Below are 16359 nucleotides of genomic sequence, written 5' to 3'. Positions count from 1 at the left end.
ATACTAGCTTCAATTTTTTTCCCAGGCGGCGTTGTAAGTGTCTCCGTTACGCTGCGAATAGAAACTTTAGCTATAGGGTGCTAAAACCTTCATTCATTTGGAATTTTACTTGTAATTAATGATCATTTTGCTTTCATTTTGTAATCCCTTTCTTGTACCAATGTTCCTTAAGTATGTAAACTTTCGTGATTTGATTCTGTCCAGTCTTTCATGATGCGCAAATTTTTATGTTAAAAAGTGCATATATGCACTATAAGATATATATGTCCCTATTGGTATCAGGAGTGAGAGTTATCGAGTAGAAAGTCCTCTCAGGTAATCAGTTCACGTGGTTCACCACTGCGATCGTTTGATAAAGAAACGAGATAGATTCCGTTCGTGAGGTGAGCATTCGATTGCTGCACAATCGCCAGGTGAGTGAGCCTCTTTCTTTCTAACTAGAGTAGAAATTCGACCACCAACCTGTAGTGTAGTAGCTACAAGAAAAATTTTCGTCAATGCCCAAAGGAATAAAATTTTAGCTAAAAAAAATTGATTGCATTTTGTGTACTCGGCTATCTTTATGCAGAGTCAATTTACCTTAAAAAGGAAAACTGATGAAAAAAAAAGAATTTTTTACGCAATAATTAGTTTTTTGGTTGTATTGGGTAAACGCGAATGACAATGGATCACTAGGAGACTACTTATACCCATACAGTGCGGCGTATTAAGCACAACGTGAATATTGTAATAAAAAGAAAACTATGCAAAAGAATGCTTTCAAATATCTACTGTATGGGAGTAATATGATCATAAATGGATATTCAAAGTTGGTAAAAATAATAGCAATGAAAATATTAAATTACGGAAAACATCCCCTCCCCCTTATTTTTCCTGTTGTAAAAGCTTCTGCATAAGTGAGATTTTCTGCAAATATCTCTTTAACGTGATACGTAGACTTTTTTTTCTTGTGTTGATCGAGCAACGAGTTAAAAAAAAAAAATGAAAAAGTATTCGAAATTCTCTCCTGTGTAACTTATAAAAGTTTGAATGATGAAAACAAAGTAAACATGCTTTGCCTATGTTGCGGAGCCAGAGTCGGATGGATTTTAGGGTTCAGAAGTTTTAGTCGGAATCGAAAGCTCTAAAATTCCCGGAGTCGGCCATCCCTCCCTCCCGATTCCGCAGTTCTGTTTATATCTCGATAACGGAGGCACGAGGGCAAACAAGTTTTGCGTAAAAAGAAAGGATCTTCTCTTTCTAATGTATGACTATTTCTGCTCTATTTATGTGGTTTTCTGTCGGGACAAGAGCTCAAATCAGCAAATGAGCCAAATTGGCGAGTTTTAGAGGGCTCACTCCCAAAACCTTCTATAACCTTGTGTTATCAATAGAAAAATCGTGTATTTGATTTCATCAGGTGAAACGGAAACACCATACTACAAGAAGACTTATGTGTTTCGTGAAATGAAAATCCTTCCTTATTACACAAAAACTTTTACGACATCACAATTTCTGGTTTTTTAATAAGTTTTCACATTCCATTCAGTTTTTTGTTTCCGAACTCGAAGCATGAGTTAGAGATGTAATTGTTTACATATAGTAAACACTTTAAAACCTTCTGAGGCATATTTTTCATTTTATTGAAACATTTACGTTGTGCTTAAAGAGTGGCGTATCTATTATGGGTGGCATCCGGGGTGGTAATTTGTGGTGTCACCCCTACAAACGCAAAAAAAGTAACATTCTATAAAAACATGAAATTCATACAATTTTCAGAAACAACTACATTTGTGTCGTAACAAAATTTTAAGCGGGTTAATGTACAAAAGACAAACAAAAACTATGAACAACACTATTTATATTCCTTGTCCTAGATGCATATGTGCACCGGCAGGGCGTCGAGAGGTCAACAAAGTAAGGGGTTCTGTTTTTTTTTTTTTTTTTTTTTTTTTTTTTTTTTTTTTTTTTGCAATAAGAAAAAATCATTACTGGGTCTGAATACTGACAATATGAACCTAATCGTGAGTACAGTACTCACTCCATGATGTGTGATTGGAAAAAAGTGGTCCGGGGGTTTATTCCCTCGGAAAATTTCCAAATTTGTAGTCTTAAAAATGCCTTTTAGCATCATGTTTTTTTTAAACTTGTAATTCCACTTTGGGTGCCAGCGGGGGTAGACCGCTCCCCCCCCCCCCCCCCCCCACCGTAGTGAAGCCACTGGCATAAACTTTTACGCCGCACTGTACTCCTAATGAAAGTACCATCATGCAAAAGGCCTTTTGTCTACACTTAAAATGTTCACCTTTATGCAAAAAAGTTTAACATACTAAAATCACATTTAAAACTCACAAATAGCAATAAAAATTGCAAATACGTGTTTCGAAGTTGCAAGGGAACTTCGAACAACAAAGAGAAAAGCTTTTTTGTCAAATGCTTTTTCATCCGTAAACTCATTTCTTTGCCTTAAAAAAGGGAGACTCCTTGTAAGTCAGCACGTGTTTGCAATGCTCATTGTTTTATTTGTGCAAATTAAACGTTGTCTTAATTTTTCAAACGAACCTACGTTGCTGTCTATCGAACATTAATGATTTTAACGCTACACTGATGATATTCTCCGTCCGTACCCGTGTGGATGTTCGTAGAGGTTTTCAAGTTTTGCATAACGGTACTTAAAAGGGTGCATTAAAAAAGTGAATAGAAGGAGCATAGAACTTTTAAACTGAAGACAAATAATAAATTTAAATGTAACAATTCAAATTTTATCGGATTAAAGCTTTTGTGTTCAAATTTTTTTCAGAAACAAGCACTTGTTTTTTCTCTACTTCGAATTATATTTTTTGGCTAATTCTTTTCATTAGATGATGTAATTTTTCTGAGTCTGTTTATTTGCTTGGTTTAGTTTCAATCTAATGATTTTTATCTAGGTAACTAGAGTTTTTTTGTATACATTCAACAGTTTAGAATTCTTTACTTAAAGACTTTTGAGAAATATTTATTGCTTGCTTTTTTGAGCAAAAACGAAGAAGAAACAGAACAAACATCTGCAAATCAAAAATCTAATTGGGAATTTTACCCAAACGTACTGATTAATTTGAAACTAATACAAATATTCGCAGTTTATTTATTCACGGATATTATTCATTTTTATTAAAATGAAGTTTTTCTTTGTCCAAAGAAAGAAGGAACATTTAAAGAGATGAATTAGTTGAATGCCCTTTGTAATTGGCTACTATTTGCATTTCTTATCTCGTTTACGAAACCTTCACATTCTAAAGCAGAACATAACTTATAACATGCAAAGAAAAAAAAAGGAAAAAGCTGCTGTGAAAAACATATTGGGTTCTCAAACTCAATTAGCTAGGAGTCATGTTTCAGTAAATTCCAACTTTTTGAGCAAGAAATTTGAAAATTTTAAATAGTGTTCCAATGCGTAGTCACGTAAAAGGGGGAGGGGGGAACGAAAATAATGACTTAATAAGAGTTAATTTCCCATTGCATTCTTTTTGGAAAGCACTTAAGGACAGCAACTGATTTAAAAGGTAAATAATAGCATAATCATGATATAGTTCATTTATTTCCTTAAAAAAAGTTTACCACCTCATTCAATGACGAGAACAAAATGAAAGATAAGGTGGAAGTAAAAAATTGCATAGCCTCAGTTTTTACACCTCTAGATTCTCTATGAGGTTTGTAAGTTTAACTAGAAAAAATACCCGCCGTTGCCTGGGCAGTAATAATTATGAGAAACAATCTCCACTTTCGTTTGTTTTCTGTTTTATCTGAAAGATTTCAAACTATACCACTTTGGCGTGATTGAAAATCGAGCTTCTTTCTTAATCATAAAACTAAAATAGCAATAATTATAAAGAACAAAATAGTATTCATTTAGAAACGAAAGCACGACAATTAAGAATATGAAAATTTGAAGAATTACTAAAATATGAAATAAAACGTCACATGTTTAAAAAGATTTATCTGTTTTTTTTTTTTTTTTTAAACATGGAGTCTAAAACCTTCTCTGTATGGCTATTAAAGTGCGAACTGTTGAAAAAAAAAAATCTAGCTGCCCTTAATACCCTTACATTTGCTGAAGTTATTTTGGGAAATTTCAATTATTGAGGGTTTTTGGTGCGATTTAAAATGTTACCAAATTTGTAGTAATCGTTTTGGGATACCTTGGATAATGCTCCCCTTCTCTACTTTGTAAAACGGTATGTTACTAATTTTCGTTTAGAGATGAAGTGTCGCCAGATGCTAAGATACTTTTAATCATCATAAAATAGCGCTAAACAGTTTCATCCGAAATGCTTCCAAAATAAGTAGTAAAATTTAGCAACTGTTTGAAATTGTGCAAAAAGAAAAATTAAAGGAAGTTCTTGTGCTTTTTATGGATTTGCCTACTTTAGTTGATGGATTATTTAACATATTTAAAAAAAGTTTTAAAGATTCTTTTAATGGCGATATTTTGTTTACATGGTGAAAGCCGAGAAACATTATTACGTAGTCTTTGACTTTAAAAACAGCGACAGTTGAAAAAAATGCCAAATGCATCAGCTACGGGAATTACCTTTCTGAAAACATTTTGGTGAGATTTCTGCTGGTAAATATGATAATGAATAAGTTTCCAATCAGCACAAATAAATAAAAAGCGGTAATTGCACTAAAATTCCATTAAAATGGAAAATAATCAGCTAAATCCATTTATTATTTGGTAATCTTGTGAAAAAACTTTACTTTTAAGATTTGACTTGAGAAAAGCCTCGAACAGTCAAAGAAAACGCAAAAATATTCAACAATACAACAATTCTAGCTATCAACTGGGAGTTGAGATGGTACACTAAATAATGACTTGGGGTTGATGAAAGTCTTCCAATTCCATTTTTTATGCAGCTTAGAACTTTCTAACAGATGCTATCTTCAGCAGAAAAAAGATCGTTTTCGATGGACACATAATGTTAACACGTGCAAGTATTTTTCCACCCTCAACTGGGGCATTTATGCGAGAATCAGGGTTTTAAATTGGGGAAAAAAAAAGGAACTATCAATCGGATTTTTTTCGAACTGATCTATAAACCTTCCTAGTACCAAAAAGAACAAACGATGAAAGTTTCAAGCCGAATCTGCCGGGTAGTTTCTGAGATCTTAGGGAACACACACACACAGCCCCCCCCCCGCCCCCCCTTTTACCAACATCCATTTTTATACATATATAGATAAGAAAATATGGCTGAAATTATAGAAAAATATACACGTTACCGGCTAGGATATATAGAAATTTCGAATTTGGCAACGAAAATATACGAAATAGATTAGTTTGCTGTTTAAAAACTTATAAACTAGGTTGGGCTGAAAAGAGTGGGATTTTTTTTTTTTTTTTTGGTCTTCTGGCCAAGTTTCGTCATTTGGGGGGAGGGACAACTGCCTCCCCTCCCCGTCTTTGAGAAATCAATGCTTGTGGGCGCAGTTTTTTCTGTTTTTGGTTATAAAATGCATTGAGTATACAGTCGCAGGATGGGAAAAATGTTTTAGGTAGAGGGTAAAAGCACTATCGGACTTTTAAAAGCTCGATTGCTGACTTTTGGTAAACTATGAATTTTAAAAATCAATTTAACAATAAAAACACCGAAAACTTACTGCAAAATTTCTAACGCTATTTCTCTTAATAGTTTCAAAAATAGCAACATTTTTATTTCGAAAATCAAACTGTTTTCAATATGAGCAAATGTTCCATTGATCAGTCTTGACAACCTAGAGCTCAGTCATGTGTGACCCCGTGACCCTAGTGGTACACCGGTTCATTTTCATTTTCATTTTCATTAATCTTATGGGACAACAGTGATTGAATTTTAATAAATTTAATGCGAACTTAAGTACTTTAGTACTCAGAAAATAATTCTGAATTCTTGACACCATCGTAACTCAAGAAGGAAAACCAAGAAACTGAATACCTGGCCAGAAGCATAAAAACTAAACTTGCAAAATGTTTTCTATGAGAAGAAAATGGGATCATTATCGAATTACAGGTATAATTACTCCTTATTACAGCTCAAAAAATAGCCAAAAACTTGCCGCGGTATGGTTTGCAGTAATGGGTCACCGATCCATTCATGGCAACTGAGGCCGGCTCATAGAAGGCACACGTTATTTTATAGTTCGGATTTTTCGGTGAATACAAATCAAACAACCATCAAGTAACAAATGCTAATTTAACTGATTTTTCAAATTATATTAGTAGCATTTGAAACAACATTAACGTTTCACTGATAGCTATATGTTCCAGACTGAAAATGTAGAAGAAAAGTAGGAAAATAGTACCTTTGCGTATACAGGAACGCTGTTTGAGCCTGGATCAACAGATTGTTGCAGCTTTCCAGCTTCACGTAAACACGTTTAGGATCAAAACTAAATTTCCATTCATCAGTAAAATGAACGTGGGATTATTGATGTTCACTCCAGTTCTGATGTTCTTTGCACCAATCATATCAATCCTCGTTTTTAAAACAGCGTGAAATCCATATTTTTGGCATTGTGACATAAAAACCTTTTTCATTAAGGCTCTTGTATAATGTTTGCCTTGATACAACGTAGATCCGAAACTTCTCGTTACGATGACGGGAATTTATTGTCAGATTCAGAAGCACATGTCATCTTTATACGAGCTTTTCCAGTCTTCTCACAACAGTTCTATCGTTTTAAACTTGTTTTCATAATGTGGAGACTAACTGAATTGAAACATTCCTATCTCCGTTTGCTTCCGCGATTGGCTGCCTGGCTTCGAAAAATTTCGTTGCGGTATGTTAATAAAAGCAATTTGTGATATGTGTGTACAAGACAGGGGAGATTACACATCCCATGTTGAACTCATGAGGGTTAATTTTTTTTTCTCGAGTTATTTCTTTTTTTTTTCTGAACTCTTTAACTCATTCCCCCCTCCCCCCTTTAAAACTGTTTCATGCAGCAATTTATATGCAATGTTCTTAAATTTGTTCCCTTGCAAATATGCGTCATTAGGTTATGTATTACTGTAAACGCACTTATTTTTTCGAAAATGAAGATATCAGTGATTTAGGGAGCTGAAAATTTCGCGAAATGTATGTGAACCAAGCCGAAAGTATAAAACAATGTATTTCGCGAGGCTTACTACAAATTCGCAAAAGTCACGAAAATTAAAGCCACGCGAAAAAAATACTTTTACAGTTTTACGTTTTTTAGATGTTTTCAGAGACCGGAGATATGAATGGCTGGGCAGCAAAAAATATTTTTTTGTTGTCCTGTGTAATTATTAAAATGTAAAACGATTCATCAAAGAAATTAAAAAAGCCATTAAATAACATTAAAAGTTCAATCGAAATGAACGGCCAAAAGGGGAGGATACAGAAATACTTTTTGAAGGGGGAACTGAATGTAAAAAGCGCACCCTCCTGCTCCCATATAATTTTTCGTAACCAAGTTTTCAGGACTTTGTTTTTAAGTGTTTGTGGCATCCTTTAAGACAAATTAATCTACTTTTTAGTACAAAAATATTATGCACTGATATACTTTGAATGAAGAATTAAAATATCCTTAACATTTTCAAGACAATTAAATACTAAACCCTGTATAATTTCACCGAGATAATATAAAATAAACGGTTTAAATTAAGAACATTGTCATGATTATAACACGAGGGCAAGGTTATTAAATAAACGATACCTCATTCAAATTTTTATTAATCAGTTTATATTTTAACTATAAAATGTGATGTAATTAAGAAAATCGTAGCTTCATAAAATAAACATTTTATTGAAGAATTCAGAAGCTAATTCTTTGCGAATTTCAAAGCACTTGCTGATTTGTCCTTAAAATCATGATCCAATTGACATAACATTTTGAGACTACATGCACTTTCATTAATATTATGGTTTTGCCAAACAATTTATCACGTGCGCTTTCTTCCATTTTGCCTTTTTTATTAGTTGAATAAGGAATCTAATATTTCGCAAATAGCTTTCTGGATCGAAATGACTCTTCTAGGTACGGCTACACATTTATAAAAAAAATGTTAATTATTGATTCCATCCAAGTAGAATTAATGGATGAATCGCAATATTACAATGTTTCCTTGAATTCGAAACCAGTCACTTAAATGCATTCTGCCGCTCTGGCCTTTAACTCCGGTGTTACTTCTTTAGAAAAAAAAATGCTTTTATTCAAATATGCTTTGTGTGTTTTGTGTTCTTTTTAAATAACTGTAAAAAAAAATCTTTATGCTATTGAGAAGTCGATTAAAAAATAAGAAGTGAAATAGTTAAATTAATTTATCCCTTTGGGAGGGGCCCGGGCCCTCCGTAAAATTCGCTGCTGTCGCCCAATCACATCCTTAGTCTATGTCCCTTCAAATATTTAAAATGTCCATTAAAAAGTAAAATTGAAGCATCAGGAGTAAACGATATCTCTGTTTTCGCCGAAGTAGAAAGAAAACAACTTTTTACGGAGCCTCTAACTTATACCCTTACCATTCATTTGAAATAATATAGGAAGAAAAAAAGAGTAAGCGCATGGGCGGCCATATGCAAAATTTTAAAGGGGGGGGGGGCTCAGATATTTTCCCCAATGTTTAGCAGGATATTTTCCCCATGGAAACTGATTTGAGTACAGATTAGAGTTATTAAATTTTGACATTTTTAATAACTTATTCATCAATGGCTGGAGAAGAAATGTTTTTACATTTTTTCAAAGAAAAAAAGTACTAAAAGCAAGGAAATTCTAATTTCTAAGGGGGGGGGCTTGAGCCCCCTTGCCTCCCCCCGCCCTTGGGGCAATGCCTTGGGGTCCCCCTCCTTATGGCCTATGGGCGCCCTTGAGCAAGCGGTACGTAATGTGATGCGTGAATTTCAGGCAAGAGTCATGCCCCAGTACAGACTCGTGGACTACAGCTACCCGACGACCGGGGAGGTCGCCCGGCTCCTGCTTCAGTTCCGAGATGTCGAGTACGAGGACCACAAGGTCGAGTCCCCGGACGAGATCTACGAGGCGGAAGAAGGTGAATTTCTCCACTCTTTCTTTCACGAGACGTAAATTGTTCTTTAGTACAAGGATTCTCAGCCTGGGGGGGGGGGAGGTAGAAGAGTTTCAAGGGAGACTCGAATGTTCAAAAAAATAAAATGAAAAAGTAATAATCAATAATTTCAATATTGAAACTTAGAACAGCGACACTCCTATCATTGGACCACTTTTGCTTGGGCAACCCTATACCATCGGTTTTTTAATGATTTTACCTTCATTTTTTATACAACTTACGTGGAAACTCGATGAGGGTAAATTACTCCTTTTTTGGGCACTTTTTACCCCCTGGCAGCCCTGCTTAGGGACCGGAAAATGGTAGACAACCTTACTTTATCATTTTATTTACAGCTTTTACTCTTCATTTATGACAACAATTTCCGGAAACTCAATGAGGGGTAAATTATGTCCCTCTTTCTTTCTTTGAAAACCTTTTATCCCCTGACAAGTTATTAGGGACCCGAAAAAGGTAGGCAATCTTACTTAAGCGTTTTATTTCCATCTTTGATTGCTCTTCATTTATGATAACGATTTTCGGAAACTCGATGAGGATAAACTATTTATAGGCACTTTTCAACCCCTGGCAACCCTGATTAGTTCACGTGAAAGAGGTAGAGATTTTTACTTTCACGTTTTATTTACAACTGCTACCTTCATCTATGGTAACAATTTTAGGAAGCTCGATGAGGGTAGGTCAAGCCTAGTCGGATCTCGCTCTATTAGGTATAGTAGTCACGGATAAAACGTTCGATACCTCCACTCCTCTTTTTGGAATTCTCACCAAAATCTAATGGTCATTAATTAATATTTGGGTACATATGTGCACAAAATTTCGTTTGATTTCATGCAGTAGTTTTTGCACTGCAGCGGTCACAAAAAATCAGGCACGACAGACAAACATTTTACAAAAATGGTCAAAATGGACTCACCACACCTCAAAAAAGGTAAAAATGTGTCGAAATTCCAAACTTTTCACGAATTCAATTATTTCTTCTAGATCAGGCGCAGATTCAAACAGAAAGAAGTTCAACAGACTGAAGGAAACGAGATTAGGATACCCATAGTTATTTCCGCATAACAACGCATTCTAATGTTATACTTTAAATTATACTTTTTCGAAAAGCATTCTTTTGCCCCTTACAACAAAAAGTAATAATTTCATAGTTTGAGGACTCTACCCATATGTTTACGGCTGAATATTTCGATATATATATTATATCAAAAATTATTAAATATATGATATCAAAAAGATTATTAAATTATTATATCAAAAAGATTTAGAATATTAAATATATTATATCAAAAAGATTTGTAGCCATTGAATATTTTGAACTTGAAAAACACCATCACATCTAACATTGTGTTTCTCTCTGTCAGAGGCTCCTTTCGGCACACTCCCTGTGCTGTACGTTGATGGAAAGGCTGTGGCCCAGGGACAGGGGATCTCCAGGTACCTGGCAAGAGAGCTCGGTAAGACTTCCTTACTACCTCATCGTACCGCAGTTTAAGCCTTTAAAAAACTTGGGTCATAAATGTGCGCTAAGTTAAGAATTTATTTCTAAATGATCGAATACGAAAAATAATTACTTTTTTTTTTTTCATTTAATTGAGAATTCAGAATCTTGATATTAGCAGAAAAACAATGCGTTGTTTTTTAAAATACATTATCTACTGAAAAAAAACAGTTGCTTCACTACTGAGGGGTGGAAGCGGCGCGGCGGTCCGCCCCAGGTGACACCCTCCTGGGGGGTTACACCCAAAATGCATTTAAGAGTTCATGAAAAATACCAATATTTCAATTCTGATATTTCCCCCCGAATTATGTCTTGAAGCTCTTCTTAGTCTCGTCAAGGAGGGCATGACCTGCTTTTGGATCTGTGCTTTTTCTTTGTCATCACACTTGAATTTGCGTCCTCATCAAAAGTTGCAGCCCAGGGTACAGGCCTGTCCCCGCTACATCCAGCACTGGGCAGTTCATTCCCGATGTTGACTGTTTCCTGAAACATTTGCTGCAAACAGGCCCGGATCTCCGTTCTCGCAGACCCCTCAGTGCGGGGAGGGGGGCGTGGCACGTCCTTTAGTGGCCCAACGACACAAGAAATTAAAAAATTGAAGAAAAAAATTGAAAAAAAAAAAAAAAACTAACAGCAAGACTTATTAACGTTACAAATATACACTGCTGGCCTCTGGAGGGGAGCCCCAATAGATTTTGTTGCAGGGTGCCAAAAAAAAATTTATAGATCCGGCCCTGGTTGTAAAACGGGAAAATGAGGAAATTTTAGTTTTTTATTCATTTTACTTGATTTTGCCTCTCAGAGAAGAAGCAATTGCCTGTTTTCTTTCCCTGCGTCAGGGATGGCGCGCTAATCTCAGGAACTAGTGGTTCGAATTGAAAAATTCTTTTAGTGTTGAATATTCCATTCATTGAGGAAGACTATAGGCTATTTTTTAAAATCAGATTGACCGAAATATTTAATTGCAAATCAAATGATTAATTAATTGTTCAGTTTAATGAATTCCTAATAGATGGCGGGGTAAGTTAATTCTTCGAGAGGATGCTGGTCGACAGTATCGATGCACAGGGGGGAGGAGAAGGGACACCTGTTGGCCCGGGCCCGAGTCTGAAGGGGGCCCAATATTTTTAAAACTAGGGGTGAAATATAGGGTTAAACAATAAAGTCATGAATGACCGGCCCCAAAATTTCTGTGCACGCCCCTGCCCATGCTACGTCGTTGTGATCAGCGAATAGATTCTGGAATGCGTTTTTTTTTTTCGATGTTCAGGTACATAATTTGATTTTGTAGGATTTTTCTATTGGATTTTGTTTTCCTTATTTCTTCAACGTTTGTTTTTGTTCTTATACTAGATCAAGATAGTTACTTATCTAAGTAAATAATTTTGTTTGTTGTATTATTCAATTATGATTGTTCTTTATAATGTTTTTATTATAGCATTGTTTATTTGGCGAAACACTTGAAATTGCAGGAGGAAGAAACTGCTTCACTCGCTAAAGGGCAGGGTCACGGTAGTGTGGTTACTTGGCACGTTAAGCGATGAACTAAATGTAGTTGAAGGATTATTTTGAATTTTAAATCTACTGTGAATATTTTTATGCGTTTTGGCGAATAGTTTTAAATTCCAAAGAGACTTTAATAGGTCTTTTTAAAAGGTGTGTACACATTTTAGTTGAAGAAAAATGATCATTTCACATCAGAAGGGGGGCAGGGGATGAATTTTTTTTGTTCAACGGACTTCCTTTAACTTCTTAGCACGGGCATCGCCGTGCGTGTACTGCTAGTCTTATCAATATAGTATTTTAACTGAATTATTTTTGTTTGTTTTGAGTTAACAACAGTTACCACAAGCTGCCTTCGACGCCCATCAATACTTCGAGGAAGGGGGTTAATTACCCCCCCCCCCCAATCGTGAAAAACGGGGTTTCAAGGTGAAAAACACAGATTAAAACACTTAAACACACATATGTGAAAAACACAGACGTTCAGATTCCTTTCCGTTTTTCAACCGACTTCAAAAAAGGAGGTTATGATTTCGTCTTGTTGCAGGATTGGTAGGCGAAACAAATGAGGAAGCTGCCACTTGCGACATGATCATGGACGGGTTGGGCGTCATGTTCGCAAAAATGAGGGGTTTGGATCTGTCCCAGAAGGATGTCGGCGAACAGGCGAGTATTCTTTTTTCTTTCTTTATTTTTAGATTTTTATGATAAGAGCTTCAGGTTCCAGGAGAAATATACAAAAAAAGAAAAAAATATCACTGCTGTATAACCTCCATTATATGCATAGGGTTTCTAATCCCTCACCAATTTCAGTATCGCGGGATTGCGGGATTGTAGGGAGGCAGTCCCGCGGGATTGACTTTATTCTTCTAAAAATAGAAAAAGTTGTGCTTTTTCGGAAGGACTGCTTCTGTTACGTGAGTTAGTAGTTTTTGAATTTTTTACACGAATTGTAGAGCACAGGGGGTAAAACTGGTTGGAGTTGGAGGGTCAAAAATACTGACTTTACTGACCAAAATGTATAAAATACTGACTTTACTGACCAAAATGTATAAAATACTGACTAATACTGACTAAATACTAACCATATACTGACTAAAATCTAAAAAATTAACAAACTTTGGCGTAACAAAAAAGAGTATCATACTTGGTGAAATAGATAAAGCTTAGTTTGTAATGTGCTGCAACACAATATACAGTTAATTTGGTACAAATGTTTACTAAAAGTTAAGTTTAATTTAAAATTTTTTTGTATAATGAATAAAACTTTTCTGAAACTAGAAAAATAAATTAAAAATCTTGCAACTTTGAGAGCAGTTTTTCACATTTTGTTTTTCTTTGAAAACTCAGTGGAAAACAACTAAAAAAAATTCTGAAATTACGAAATACAAAGTGGAAAAAATATATAAATTATACACTTATTCCTATAATTTTTAGTTAAAAACATGTTTTCTTAAAACTCAGAACACATTTAGAAGATTGTTTTCATTACTAATAATCAAATATTTTTGCATGTACAAAAACTACACCGTCTCAAAAATATAGACACAAGCATAAAATACAATTCACAGTAAAAATACAAATGAAGGGATTTATATCACATATGTGTATAATGATACAGTACATGAAATACAAGTTAGAGGTTATTTATTTTAAAAACATCATGCGTTGAATTACTAGAAAATAGGGTGTCCCATAATTACAAACACTTTTTAATTTATGAATGTTTTTTAAGGTTGAGAAACACAGTTACAAATGAAAATATCAAATTGTGTTTCCCTTACCTCTAGTTACTTCAGATATATGCCTTTCCATTGTAAGTATCAAGTTATTCCTGTGTCGAAAAATATTGGCTTTCAGTTTCATATAATTTTGATGCCCGATGTTGCCAGAGGGCGGCTCTAGAAATTTATCAAGGAGACACCGATTGCTTTTTTACCATTACCTCTCGAACATATCTGATCTACATTTACTCTAAAATTGCATTTTATAAATTCAATTTCGTAATAATTCCGAGTAAATGTTTCGGATCGCCCTCCTTCTAACATCACTGAAGGTCCTCTAAAATTGCACCTGTTTTGGAACTTCAGATTTGCAAAACTACCCCCCCCCCCCAGAGGAAAGTCTCTGAACCAATTCCTTCCCCTAACACTACCCGAGATAAATACAATCCCGTCTTTCAAGACTTATATTTTGAAAAATGCCTGGAGGAAGGCATCCAAACATCACTATAAAGATCGAGAAATAACCCTGTGCTGAGAAATTACTGGAGAAAACGAACGTAATTATAGCACAAATACACAATTTGTATATTTGTCCTATAACTATGTAGGTTTTCTCCAGATACCACCAAAGACCTTTTAAAATCGCCCTTTTGAAGTTTTTCTTCCAAAAAGTTGCTGGGAGGGAGATTTGAACCATATTCCATTCCTTAAACTCATATCAAAGATGGATTACACTATCGTTTTTGGATCTCAATTCAGAGAATTTAACGGTGCAGGGTTCCTCAAGGGAGGAGCGATCGCCATTCCCTTGTATCCGTCCTTGTTGTTGCCACACGTTTAACATTGGATTTAAGTTTGGACTTACCGATGGTCATTCCATGATATTGACAGAGCCAGCCTTAACGAACGCGGGGCCCGATTTGAGAATATTGGCGAGGTCCTTTATGAATAATTGCATTTAATTTGAGACAAAAAAAAAGAGCGAATTTAAAAAAAAGTTAAACAAGTTTAACACAGAGAAATTTTTGATGCGCAATTTAGTGCTTTGATAGAAACGTTATGTACCAATGCTAAAACTTAAAAATGAAATTCTAGACTGTCTTTGGTGACATCAGCAATAGGACAAAGGTGGGGAGTCGGGCGACCTCCCCTTGAAAAGTTTTTGAAGACTTAAAAACTCAGTTTTAGCCAGAAGAAGTTAGAGAAGGGAGAAGGGTTCAAATTCCACTCCCAGAAAAACTTTGAAAACTGACCCTAAAATAGCAAATTTAGGCAAAGAGCAAATTAAGGGAAAGATAATTAAAATTCTCGACTGAATTATTTCGAAATCGAAGTCAAATTTAAGCTAAGTTTGACAACGTTAGGGGATCGGATGATCCTCCGGAATTTTTTCAATATTGAAGTGTGAAAACGCAATTTTAGTCTTTTGATAACGACAGTGGGAAAAGGAGATGGCAGCCTCATGTATGTTTTTCGAAACTGAAGTCAATTTAAGTCTATTTTAAGGAAAGTTGAGGAGAGCTGTTCCATGGAATTGTCTTAAAGCTAAATTTAAAGTTGTCAGTGGTGATCGTAAGGAAAGGGATAAAAGGTTCGGGGCCGCTTCCCTGAAACTTATCGAAGTTGGAGTTTTAAAATCACAACTTGATGCTACCTTTGGAGAGAGCAATCTCCCACGTTGGGAAAATCCCTTGGAAATGTTTTGAAATTGAAAACTTTAGGCATAGTTTGAGACAATCTTTGGAGAATTGCTAACGATCACGTTAGAAGAAAGAGTAGAGTTTGGAGACGTCCCTTGACAATTTTTCGACATTAAGGTTTTAAAATCCAAATTTCAGGCTAAATGTTGAGACTTTTCTTTCACAATTGCAAAATAATAAGAGTACTGATGATATTTGGAGCAAGTGGTATTCAAGATTATATACATTGTTGTAAATTGTATATGACATAAAATTTCAGCGTTGTTGAATCTTTGCACTTTTTCCGCCAAAATAAATAAAACAAATATACACACTGAATTTAAAAAACAGCTTTGGGGCCGCCAAAATTTGGGTGCTTCGGGACATTTTTTGATTTGCTCATGCGATAGTTTTAGGACCTGAGATGAAGCCTTAATTTTATTACTCACCGTACTAATAGACAATAATAATCATTAAAAATTTGTTCTTTGATGCCCCAGCCACATGACTTATTACATAGTTCCCTTTCTTTTGACCGGTTAGTATAGGGATAGGGTATAGTCGGTATGGCCATTGATTTCAGATGACCAATTGAACTGTTAGCTTAACTTTTTTCCGGAAATTGATTTGACACAAGAAGGTTTGGAAATATATTTTGATAACTTCTGATGCGTTTAGTGAATTTAAAATTAGTTAAAAAGCTCCACCCTGCCAGATTAAGCGTCATTTAAATATTAAATTTGGACGGGTTTTTTTTTCCTTTCCATACATCTTTCCTCTTATTTATCTAAAAGAAAAAAAATCTTTTAGCGCGGGGACCCTGCTAACGCGGGGCCCGATTAGATTCTTTTGCTCTAATCGGCTTAAGGTCGGCTCTGGATATTGATATTATTCATGTTGAACTACAGATTTGCT

At 35.1% G+C, this 16359-nt stretch overlaps 1 protein-coding gene across 1 annotated transcript in view; it reads left to right on the top strand.

The window, feature by feature from the left end:
• Window positions 1-270: 270 nt before the first annotated feature.
• The window catches only part of LOC129231592 (glutathione S-transferase 1-like), a 32322-nt gene continuing 16233 nt past the window's right edge, over window positions 271-16359 (top strand). Inside the window, exons 1-4 of the mRNA XM_054865955.1 lie at window positions 271-413; window positions 8860-9004; window positions 10402-10494; window positions 12589-12707. Of these exons, the coding sequence (XP_054721930.1) occupies window positions 8869-9004; window positions 10402-10494; window positions 12589-12707 (348 nt within the window). The 5' untranslated portion in view covers window positions 271-413; window positions 8860-8868. The remainder of the gene's footprint in view (window positions 414-8859; window positions 9005-10401; window positions 10495-12588; window positions 12708-16359) is intronic.

Source organism: Uloborus diversus, chromosome 1 (assembly GCF_026930045.1).
Source record: "Uloborus diversus isolate 005 chromosome 1, Udiv.v.3.1, whole genome shotgun sequence".
Taxonomy (NCBI): Eukaryota; Metazoa; Arthropoda; class Arachnida; order Araneae; family Uloboridae; genus Uloborus; species Uloborus diversus.
This window is presented reverse-complemented; position numbering and strand designations above follow the sequence as displayed.